A 12,729-nucleotide genomic window follows, 5' to 3' on the forward strand; every position below is an offset into this window, starting at 1 on the left:
TCTGAGTCCTGTCTATGAAATCTTTGCTTATCTTCAGGTCATGTATATATTCTTCTGTGTTTTCTTTTAGGACCTTCAAAGTGTTAGCTTTCATATTTCAAATTATTTTATTATGTATATTGTGAAGACGTTATTGAGATTTATTTTTTCTCATAGATATATAGTTATTTGGTCTCACTGTACTTTTAATACTTTCTTTGAATCACCTCATTTCATAACCAGATCTTGTAGATATTTGCTCTTTGTTTGTTTTTACCAACCCAGACTTTCATCTTTGCATTGTCTTCTGGTGTGTACTAAGCTGTCATTTGGAAGTTTAAAGAGGAAGAAAGGGAAAACTTGAATCTACAAGTGGTCACCTCTGCCTCAGCCAGTCTCTGTTGGAGTCTTCTGTATGCTGTAGGGTCAAAAATTCTAAAGAACAGGATTAAGGATGTAGTTAGTTCACTGAAAAAGAAACTAAGTTTGCAACCAAAGGTTCATTCAATTTAACCCTGAAAAATCAGTTGATAGAGAAACTTTCAATATTCATATATTTTAATCTCTGTTAAAGCCTAAGAGCTTTTTTTAGTCTGAGACTCTTCTTCCATCAAATAACTGTTAGACAACCAGAATCCAATATGATAATAACATTTAATATTCATGTAGCACTATGTAGTTTATAAAATACTCTCACAGATAAATTAAATAAAGCAGTTACTATTCATCTCATTACAAAAGAGAGATGAGTACATTGAAATGTTGACTGGCTAGGTCAGTTACTCTCGGTTATCAAGCTAGTACACAGTGAGGCTAGGGCTAGAATTGAGATCCTTCTCACTCAGTGAGTTCAGGGCCTCTATCTCGATACGCTGGTGGATTAGCATTCAGTCCTCTTGAGATGAAAAATAATTTCCTTGATCTCTGTCCCCTTAAATCCGTCTTTCTCCCTTACCACCCTCTTCCTCTTCTCTCTCATCCCATCTGTTGTGCGCAGTGCCCTGCATCAGGACACTGAAATGGTTACAGGACAGCAATACACTTAGTGATGTATAAAACGTGCAGACAGCCTGTTTAGTGTCCTTTCCGAGTTGATGCTTTGAAATAACTTAGCAGATACATTAAATTAGCTTTCATTTTAATACAGCAGTGTGTTTCTTCTGAATATCATTTTTCTTTTTAGTTCTCACATCTTTGTTTTTTTTTTTTTTAGAGTAGCAAGTATTAAATTTATTTATTTATTTATTTATGGCTGTGTTGGGTCTTCGTTTCTGTGCGAGGGCTTCCTCTAGCTGTGGCAAGCGGGGGCCACTCTTCATCGCGGTGCGCGGGCCTCTCACCATCGCGGCCTCCCTTGTTGCGGAGCACAGGCTCCAGACGCGCAGGCTCAGCAATTGTGGCTCACGGGCCCAGTTGCTCCGCGGCATGTGGGATCTTCCCAGACCAGGGTTCGAACCCGTATCCCCTGCATTGGCAGGCAGACTCTCAACCACTGCGCCACCAGGGAAACCCCCATCTCACATCTTTTTAAAAATTAATAGATTTTATTTTTTGGAGAAGTTTTAGGTCTACAGAAAAATTGAGCAGAAAATCCAGAGTTACGTATACTGCCACCCTTCCACACACACACACACACACACACACACACACACACACACACACACACTTTTCCCCTCTTATTGTGAGAACCCCAAAGTGCTTCCTGTAAAAATACCTCTCTGTTTGTTTTTCAGTATGCCAGGAAGCTGTCTGGGAAGCCTTCAGGACTTTTTGGGATCGACTTCCTGGGCGTGAAGAATATCATTACTGGATGAATTTGTGTGAGGATGGAATCACAACTATATTTGAAATGGGCACACATTTTAGTCAGTCTGTGGAACATAGAAGCTTAATTATGAAGGTAAATGTAGTAACAAGGGAAGAAATTACTGGACTGTTGTAGAAGCGCGTATACATAGCTCAGGCCTAAAGGAAGAAAGAGCAAATGCCAAATCCCTGCATTACTCTTTTTTGTTGAATTAGGTTGTTCACGTGACCTACCACAGGGTGGCTTAGTCTTTGTATCCCTAGCTCTGGCCATTATAATAAGCATTGTTAACCCAGCAAGAGCCTCACGCTTGTTTATAAATGTAAATATTTGGAAATAATACTCAGCAAAGATTTAGGCTAAGAATATAAATCTGTGAGAGTCAAACATTCTTGCCAGGGTTTTTCATCTTATCAATTCAGAGTGGTGCAAGCGACTCTAATTAAGATAGAGGATATAGGTCATTGGATAAATGTTTAGTAAAGTATAAATGTGATTCTAATTAATGAATTTGCTTACTTGTTTTCCTTGTTTTAGATTTAGTTTGCTCTTAGCAAAGGATAAATAAGCATGCATATAGACACATTTTCTGCCCACCTTCCCCTTTTCATGTTGCATGCATGTATTCATGACAAGAGAATGAAACTGTTTAGATATATGTGGTAGATTGCTCATGCTGTGTGATAGGCCCTTTATATCCTTCTTCCTTTTGTTCAAGTCCTACATGTCCTCAGCTCAGATGTAACCTCCGTTGTGAGGAATCAACCCCCAGCCTAGCAGATTTAGCTCCCATAATCCTTTGAACTCCATAATTCTTTATTCATTCTTTAATGTTGTACTTCTTACATTTTATTATTATTAGTTGTATATGTATATGTGGGCCAATATATCAGAAGAGTAGAATTGACAAGAGACCATACTGGAGGGGTGGATAACTTAACAAGTTTATAGTTGATAGGAAACCATTGAAGGGTTGTAAGTAGGTAAGTCATGGGGGCTGATTGGACAGTTTTGAATTGTAAAACGGTTATTATGGTTTCTATACGCCCTGCGATAGATTAGAGGGGACAAGATGAGCAGAGATCAGTCACGACTCCAGGGCCGAGGGGATGAGAGTCCTAACTAGACCATGAGATAGAGAAAGGGAGCACAGGGGATATAAGTAGGAAAAAGATTAGTAGGACTCTGTGATGGATTGGATGGGAGTGGGATAGGATGAAGGAATGGCCCGGGAAGCCTCCCAGCTTCTAGCTTGGATGACTACCCCTGAGAACTCAGGCAGAGAAGCAGCTTGTAGATGCTGACAGGGAGAGTGAGTTTGCTTTTTAATGTGTTGTTTTGAGCCATTTGTGAAATGTGAATTGCTTGATATTTAGGTATGAAGCCAAGAAGAGTGGTCTGGGTTATAAATACAGCTCTAGGGATCACCAGCCTTGAGGTAGTAATTGAAATCATAAGAGTGGCTGAGAACGTTACTGAAGCAATCACTGGCTGTCCAAAATCTGAAGGAAGCTTGATTTTACCTTTTTTTTTTCTTAAATTGAAATATAGTTGATTTACAATGTTGTGTTGATTTCTGCTGTACAGCAAAGTGATTCAGTTTTACATATATATACATTCTGGGGTTTTTTTAGCTTGATTTTAAATATAACAACAACTGTTTACACATAGGTGGTGAATTTATGTGGTTGACACCCTTTATCAGAACTCAGAATGCCAGCATTTGTACAAATAACCACCATGCTGGCCTATAAAATTTTAAAGCTAATAGTATAACCTGATAAAATGATGATTTTGCTATATGCTTATATGTATCTTGAGAGAGATTAATTAAAGGAAATAAAATCACAGTTGAAGCTGCTGGATGGTTGAAATTAAAAAAGAAAAAAAAAGAGTGGCTGAGATTATTCTAGGGGAGTCTGTATAGTAAGAGCCGTGAGTTATTTATAAATATTTTGGGAATTATTTAGAGTAATAGTCTCTCCATTTTACAGATAGGAAATTGAGGCCCAGCACCAGAGAGATTTTGGGATTTACCTCCATAGCTAAGAAAGAGAAAATGGAATTCTTCTGATTCCAAATTAGTGTTCTTTTTATCGTATTGGTCTCAAAATAAAACCACTAATTTAGAGGAAACTTGGAGACAATTTGCTTTGGAATGCCCCAGAGGAATAATCCAACTATTTATCAGACAATTTATCTTTTTGTCTGAATTCTGGAGAATCAGATTTCATAGTTATTTTATCCACATGATTATATTCGTCTATGATGAGAGTTTCTATAAATGTATTAGATCACAAAACAGTTTGGTTCTAAGTCCATGGAAGGTTAATGTAAAACTCTACCAATCTCTTACCTGTAGATCTTTTTGGAATGATTAGCAGGTGAAGTCTGTTAATCTTTGCCCATTAAGACAGCACAGGGACTTTTGTGCACATACACAGAGACTTGAGTGTCGGGACATTCTTGCAGTCATAAAACAAACTTGGCATCATTAGTACCTTGCTTTAACTAGTTCTCTAGCCATAGAGAATAATAACATAGATTCTGTGTTAAGGCATTAGTGTTCTAGATGCAATACGTTTTGTTTACTGCTTATTAACTATCATTAATTCACATGGTCATTTTTATATCTTTGTTTTCCTTAGAAACTGACACACACAAAGGAAACTGTAAGCAGGTGAGTGTCTTTTTTCCCTAAGTTCATGCTTGGCAACAGACATGTATCATACCTATTCCCAGACTCATCCCACATTTGATGATTCCTTCCTGTTTTCTTGCCAGTTCCTGCAATGACCAGGCCTGTGGGTAAGTCTCAAATGCTTTTCCTCATCTTGAGGCCACTCCCTTTCCCAGATGACCTCTGCAGCCACTGTGCTAGTTTACTGTCTGACCTTCCCAGGAGCCAGACTTGGTCCTCTCTCTTGGGTGAGAAAATAGATTTTTGGAAATGGAATACCAAATGATCTACTCTTGTTGAGGCTTACAGGCTAATGATAATATTTATCTAAAATGGTACACCTTAGTGGAGGGTGGTTTACTAAATGATGGGTTGTGGTGTGGGTCACTTTATTGTGTAATGACGATTATGATGCTGAAGCGTAGCAATAGCACAACCTTGATGAATCCTCCAGTGGTATGAGTCTCGGCTCTGTGGGCCTTTGGGCTTAGGATTAAGGTCATTTCTGGCTCCTGAACAGTAGCAGGACAAAGCAGATCATGGAAGGTGAGGGATTTTGAGCCTACAGGGACTAAAGATTTCCAAGTCTATCCATACTCAAAATATCTAGATTATGCCGGCATGTAGGTGATGTTTTTTTGAAAAACATCACTAGGGCATGCAACTCAGGTCAGAGTCCAGAATTTTGCCTCAAATTAGATGGAAGGACAGATTGAAAAACCAACTAGGTGAGTCAGTGTCCAGAGGTCAAGCCTGGGCAGCAGAGTGCAGGCAAAAGCATAGCTGGAGTACACCTGTGGGTCGTAGTGGGGTATATGTAAATTTCAAATCAAACAGGAGGAAAGTGGGACTCCTTGTGGTCTCACTTCATACAGCTAACAGTACCACTGAGTCTATGCTGGGGCCTGGGATTGAGCTTCTGCTTAGATGTGGGGCCATGTGGTGCTTTAAATGTGGGTTCTTCACCTCTGAGAGCCAGAGCTCGGAGGTTACTTGTGATTGCCATTGCAACATGTAATGCAGTAGAATAAATAATCTTGTGGGACTTACGAGTGCCAGTAATCTTCATGGTTGTACGCAATAAAAATGATAGCACATCTTACATATCTTATATGGTTAAGAAGTATATAAAAACCATAATAAATATGGCTCTTAACCTGGAAGAAGCCTTGGAGTTTACCTGTGAAAATAGACATTGGAAAGATTGTAGCTTGTGAGTTATTATAAAGTGGTGGAAGGAAGGTTATCTGAAATAGGATGGAAAGTTGTAACACCATATGTGGATTGGTGTCATAACACATAACACATAACACATGCGGTGAACAGAGGTAGGTGGAAGATGTTTGAGGTGTAGTTTGTGTATTCCTACGTAGCTCACTTCAACTGGGTGCAGTTTTCTTCATTCACCTACTATTTCTTGTAATGAAATTGTGTATGTGTAGAGGAGAAATTCTTATTATGCTTAGTTTTCCTGATGTGTTAATCATGTTGAAACATTCATAAATAAACATCATAGAGAACTGACTGTGTCACCTATTTTTATTGATAAGGCACTGTATGTCCTAGATATACAAGGAGACTCAAAATACTATGCACTATCCTTAGAAAATAGGGCATGAATAAAAATAACAATACAGATGAACAAAAATATAACTAAATTTTGAGAATTTAAAAGTTGGTATCCTTCCCGTGAAACTAGAGCAGACCAGGTCAGGGTGGGATGAAAAGTTGTGGTACTTGCTGAAATGGTACTTGCTGAAATGAGGTGACCTGGAGTTAGGTAACACTGGGAGTGAAACCATGAAAGTGGTGTAGGAATTCACTAAGCCCCTCTTTCTTTAAGCTGAATATTATAGTCATCCCTTAAAACCCTTAATTTGCTCATCACTTTTCTATATTTAAATTTATTTTTATGGTTTTCTTGAGATTACTCTCATTTTCTGTGTTGAGATTCTTGTACTAGTTTTCTATTTCTGCTGCAACAAATTACCACAAGCTTTGGTAGCTTAAAAAAACACAAATTTATTTTACAGTTGTGTAGTTCAAAAGTTTGACATGAGTCTCAAGGTGTTGGCAGGTCTGCGTTACCTTTCTGGAGGCTATAGGGGAGAATCTGTTTTCTTGCGGGTTTTAGCTTCTAGAGGCTGCCCACACTCGTTGACTTATGACCCCCTTCCATCTTCAAAGTTAGCAGTGGCTGGTCGAGACTTTCTCATATTCTATCACTCTGACACTCTTCTGCCTCCTTCTTCCACATTTACATTGGGCTTACCTGGATAAACCAGGATACGCCCTCTTCCTTAAGGCCAGCTGATTAGCAACCTTAATTCCATCTGCTACCTTAATTCCCCTTTGCATGTAACCTAATGTAGTCACAGGTTCTGCGGATTAGAATGTGGACATCTTTGGGAGACCATTATTCTGCTTACCACAATACTTGTCTGTAATTTAAATTGCTTCTTCTACATGAACTCTAACCTATCTGCTAACATATGGCTTGTACCAAATAGTCTGCTGTGTACCAATTTAACCTTCCCCCTACTATCATCTGGTAAGTCTATTAAAAAAAAAGCATTTTCCACCTTACTCAGGACCTCATATCCCATCTTACCTTTTAGACATCAACCTGTCATTGTTTTTCTCTCTCTCTCCTGAGTCTTTAACTTCTCCTGTTACTAACTGCTCATTAGCATTTAAACATGCTCAAGTGTTCCCAGGTTACCTGTTTTACAAAAAGCCCTCCTCCAGCGCTTGTCTCCAGCCAGACATCTTGAAAACATCTCCCCTTAGCTCCAGTCATAATTTATTGAAATACATTTTCTATCCCCTTTTCTCTTTCTTCTCCTTCTGGAATCCCTATTATGCATAGATTGGCATACTTTGTATTATCCCATAGGTCTCTTATTTTGCTTTCATTTTTTTCATTTGTTTTTCTGTCTGCTGTTTTGATTGGGTAATTTCCATTATTCTGTCTTCCAGATCACTTCTTTCTTCTGCATTATTCATTCTGCTATTCATTGCCTTTAGCTCAGCTTTTGTCTCAACAGATGAATTTTCTCATTTTTCTTGGTTCCTCCTTATAGTTTCTAGTTCCTTTTTACAGTAATCTGAATTTCTGTCGATAACCTTTCTTAATTCCTTCAGCATTTTCATTACCTCCTTTTTGAACTCAGTGTCTATTAGACTGAAGAGGTCTGTTTCATTGTTTGTTCCTTCAGGGGAATTCTCTTGGTCTTTTAATTGGGAGTGGTTCCTCTGCTTCTTCATTTTACTTATATTTCTCTCATTCTGTGAGTTTAGGAAAAACAATTATCTACTGTAGTCTTGGAGGGCTATTTATATGCAGGATCATCCCTGCATAGCTCGTGTGGGTTTAATATTTTTTTGGTGTGAGGGCTGTTTTTGGTTTGAATGCTTGCCGTCTCTTTCCTCAGCATGTGCTGTCCTTTATCCCCTTGATAGAGGGTGTGCAGGTGCGTGGCCCTACCCACATGCTCTGAGGAAGGCGGGGGCAGCGGGTCCGAGCCGCCTCTCGAGTCCAAGATGGCAGCAGCAGCTCGCACCTGGAGCTCGTGTAGGCGGTGCCCTGCTGCAGAGAAAGAAGCTTCTATGGCGGTCCCGCCCCTCTCCTTGTGCGCTTCCCAACAATGGCACCTTGCCTCTGTGGTGCCCCCCCCAAAAATGGCACCTTGCCTCTTTTCCTAATGCCTCTGCGTATAATATTTTATTTACTTTTCATCAGCACCCTTGTGCAGTAGGTAGGGCAGGAGGTGTTCCTATTTTAGAGATTAGTTCTTGAGGCCCAGAGCAACTGAGGTAGTTTCCCAAGTTATACACAAAGTTGGTGATACATCTGGGACTAGAACCCAGGATTCCTAACTCCTTGCCTTATGTTCTTTTGTTGTCACATGCTCATTACAGTTAACAGATTCTAGAGCAAAGCAAAGTATAGCAAATTGTAAAGGGGAGTAGTAATCTAGATATGAAAGTACTGTTGGCTTGTTTTACTGTATTTTTAAACATATATTCCATGTGGCTATGATATCTTTTGACACAATTCCATCTGAATTCCACTGACATGATTAGGTAGTAGTTGTGAGGAATAAATTATGAGCTGGATAAACTGAGAAAATGAGACAGTAGGGGATTGTTTGCTGCTGGTATTAAGCTAAAGGTCTTAGCTGACCAACTTCAAATTTGTGGGTTGGCCTAGAAATGAAGCATTTCTGTCTCCAAACCCAATACTACTCTGTGTTCTAGTTCTGTTGTGAGTCACATTTTAGGGTATCCCTGCAGGAGGCACACCTAATAAGAAAATGTGAAAGGATTCTTGTTACTGTCTTTTGAAGGAAGTGTGGGAGGATGAGGGATTAAGTGTTAGAGTGTTAGACAAACGATTTGAGTTACTGAGAGTTGCCTACTTCCCATCATTAAAATAATGTTATTTTGAATTTAGTAAGTGAAATCTAGTTCTACTGAAGTGAGCAGATTTCTCCATTCTTAGTGTTTACTTAGAGAATTAGCTTAAATTTGATTTTAATTTGGGGGACAATTTGACCAACCCCAGATGAGGTCTGGTTTCTCTGCCATGCCATCCCAACTTCCTATTCTAGCTACTGTAGTATTGTGCTTTGTTTTACTTTGACCTCTTTGCTCTTCATACTTGATTGCTCTCCAGCTTTGACTGGGTTTCCCTTCCTCTTTCTTGGTCCTTACACATTTTGACTTTTAGGTCTTTCAGTTTATGTACACCACTATCATTAAGACCAAGTAAAACCATCTTGGTTGCTCTTCTAGGGAATATGGGTCACATAAAGTCCATGTGATGTGGAATTAATGTGGGTAGGAGTGAGGTTTCTGGAATCAAATGGGCCGATTTTACATCACAGCTCCTTCATTGGCTATTTGTGTGACCCTGAGCAAATTCTTAATCTCTTCTATCATTAGTTTCCTCATATGCATAAATGGGGATTATAGTGTCTTCCTTTTAAGATTGATGCCAGAATTAAGTGAGTTAACCAAGATAAAGCACTTAACACAATGCTTGACACGATAAATTTAATTGTAGTCATTCTTGCTATTATTATCATTAAAAAGCGAACTGGGGCTTCCCTGGTGGCGCAGTGGTTGAGAATCTGCCTGCTAATGCAGGGGACACGGGTTCAAGCCCTGATCTGGGAAGATCCCATATGCCGCGGAGCAACTAGGCCCGTGAGCCACAACTACTGAGCCTGCGCATCTGGAGCCTGTGCTCCGCAACAAGAGAGGCCACGATAGTGAGAGGCCTGCGCACCGCGATGAAGAGTGGCCCCCGCTTGCCACAACTAGAGAAAGCCCTAGCACAGAAACGAAGACCCAACATAGCAATCAATCAATCAATAAATCTTTAAAAAAAAAAATAAATCTTTTAAAAAAAAAAAAAAAAAGCGAACTGGATATGGTTAGGAATTTTAGGTATGGCCTTGGGTCATCAAGTCTTTGTGTGACCCTGAGAAAATTGCTTTACCATTTGCACCTTGATTTTTCATCTATAAAGTGAAGGTATTGGGAGGGATTCTGCCTTGTGGACAGTTGATAAATCCTATTCAAGCCTGATGATGTTAATGTCTCTTCCAAATGCATCTGAATCCTAGTATTTTAAGCTCCATCTCCTGAAACCCAAGAAGCCTCTTGGTGCTTTCTCATCATCCAGGTCTTCCTCTACTCATCATTCATCAAAATGACTTATCCAGATGTCCTATTCCTTTAGGTTCTTTTGGATGACAGCTCACTTAGTAAGCAGTTTCCTGCAAGTGGATGAAAAATAACCAATAGTGATAGGTTTGGTGTACTGGTTTAATATGTTATTCTTTCTAGATAGTATTTCTAAAACCAGAAGAATCCTTATGGGGAGATTTTTTTTTTAACCTATATTTCTCAAATTTTCTACCAAAGCCTGGGGCTTTAGGGAACATGGCCCTAGTTGACTCCCTCACTCCAATTCCAGTCATGAAATGGCTTTGAAACTATCATATTTTATCTTAATATTCATTTAAACTCTATATTCTACTCTATAGCCACCCTTGTTTTAATATTAAGATGTTTTAAATTCCATATCAGTTTTTACTTAGCTCCCTGCCTATGCTTCTACTTTGGAGTAAAAAATTGATGCTTCAAGATGTGTGCCATGTTTATCTGATGGCTGTGAGCAACCCGCCCCCCGCCCCACCACGATCTAGTTTAGAGCAGCGGGACAATTTAAAGGAGTGGTTCTGAAGTGAAGATGGGACTCACTGAGACATTATCAGGTCTGAGAGGGAGACATTTTGACTGTGATAAAGTCTCCTTCGAAAGCTGACTTGTGGAAAGTTGAAGAGAGTTTTCAATTACTATAATTTAAATTGTATATTTTGGGGGTATATGGAAATTTGGACTTGCAGAAACCCATCTTCTTTTCTTTAGAGCAAGGGCTTTCTCAGATTATCCTCTGATCTCTTCTGATCTTTGCTTGCAGTTGCAGGGCAACATGGTTAAAAGATAGTCGGGGGACCTGAAACCTGAGAGCAATGTGGCCTATAGCAAATCATTTCTCTAAGCTTGACTTGTTTTATATTAAAAAGTTTTATGACTCTGTGATCTCTCCAATGAGATGAGATTTGGGCTTATATGTTTGCCTTAGCAGCCAGTGCTTTCGTGTCTGTACTACTTGTTGAGTTTGTAATCATGTATTTGTTATCTGTTTTCTATTAGATGGTAACCTTCATAGACCATGGGTGTTTTGTTCAAAACTGTATGTCAAGTGCCTTCTACACTACACTGGTTGGCCAATAGTATTTATTTATTTATTCCCAAAATATCTATTCAGTGCCTACTGAGTGGTAGGTTCTTTTTTAGGGTGGAGATACAGCATGAATATGGCAGGTAAGGTCCCTAATCTCATGGAGTTTAGATTCTTGAGGCAGTCTTATTCAATAGAAATTTCTGTGATGATGGACATGTTCTGGGCTGTCCAATAAAGTAGCCGTTAACCACATGTGACTGTTGAACACTTGAAATGTGGCTAGTGTGGATAAAGTTCTGAATTTTAAACTTTAATTTTAAATTAATTTAAATTGCCACATGCGTCCACTGGCTACCATATTAGACAATGCCATTCTAGAGGATTAGGGCTTGGACAGAGATCAAAAAGTAGATAAATAAATGAGCAGAATAATTTCCCATAGTGATAAGAACTGAGAAGAAATGAAACAGTGTTATGAAATAGTAAGTAAGGGAGTACTTTATGTAGGGTGATTCTAGTTGAGTAGCATCAAAAAATGTAAAATAAATCAATTGTAAAGACTATTTTTTTTTTTTTAAATTTGCTACTCAGTACTTTGGTTTGGGAATCGTTGTTTGGAGATCTGGTGAATCCTTTTTGGAAAACAAACCCCAAAATAACCCCTCACATTTCTATCATTTAATAACTCCAAACAATTTTTTTCCTAGCCCTGAATTGTCATCTCCAGTTCCTGTTGGTGATACGTCAACATTGGGAGGTATGCTTTTGTGCCTTTATTCACTTTTCTTCTAAAATTTATTATTTAATTGAAAGGAAGCAAATTTTTCAGCTCACATTTTAAAAATACCATGTGTTTCTCTCTCTGTGTTGTTTAAGAATCTCAAGAAAAATTAATTCTTTTTTCACTTATTTTCTGGCATTATGATGTGGGTACTTAAGAATCTTTAATTATTAAGTATAATACAAAATCAGAAAACTGCTTAAAACAAATGTACAACCTAAACAATTGTTTTATGGCAAACACCCTGTGATTACTGCTTATGTCAAAAGGTAGGACCTTTCTAGCTCTACCATTTGTCATTTGTCTTGTAGAGTAAGAATTTTTTCTGATTGCATTCTGTGGTGTACTTTAACATTTACTTTGACCTCTATATTTCCTATAAATTAGTAGTTGCTTTCTTTATTTTTAATTTTTTTTAAAAAAGCTCTTCTATGTTGGAAATTTCAAACATATATGAAAATAGCACAATGAGGCCCAGCTTCAGTAATTATAATTTATGGGCAGGAGGTGGGATGAATTGGGAGATTGGGATTGACATATATACACTACCATGTATAAAATAGATAACTAAAGAGAACCTGCTGTATAGCACAGGGAACTCAATGCTCTGTGGTGACCTAAATGGGAAGGAAATCCAAGAAAGAGGGGATATATGTATACATGTAGCTGATTCACTTCGCTGTACATCAGAAACTAACACAACATTGTAAAGCAACTATACC

General features: G+C 38.6%; 2 protein-coding genes across 2 annotated transcripts in view; one reads left to right on the forward strand and one right to left on the reverse strand.

Moving 5' to 3' along the window:
* LOC309660004 (putative protein ARB2BP) overlaps positions 1-12,729 on the reverse strand; it is a 302,775-nt gene that overhangs the window by 183,662 nt on the left and 106,384 nt on the right. The window lies entirely within an intron of this gene.
* IMPG2 (interphotoreceptor matrix proteoglycan 2) overlaps positions 1-12,729 on the forward strand; it is a 78,334-nt gene that overhangs the window by 15,447 nt on the left and 50,158 nt on the right. Inside the window, exons 3-6 of the mRNA XM_082460305.1 lie at positions 1,713-1,879; positions 4,435-4,466; positions 4,571-4,594; positions 11,934-11,983. Of these exons, the coding sequence (XP_082316431.1) occupies positions 1,713-1,879; positions 4,435-4,466; positions 4,571-4,594; positions 11,934-11,983 (273 nt within the window). The remainder of the gene's footprint in view (positions 1-1,712; positions 1,880-4,434; positions 4,467-4,570; positions 4,595-11,933; positions 11,984-12,729) is intronic.

This window comes from Balaenoptera physalus (assembly GCF_965194825.1).
Source record: "Balaenoptera physalus genome assembly, chromosome: 4".
NCBI lineage: Eukaryota > Metazoa > Chordata > Mammalia > Artiodactyla > Balaenopteridae > Balaenoptera > Balaenoptera physalus.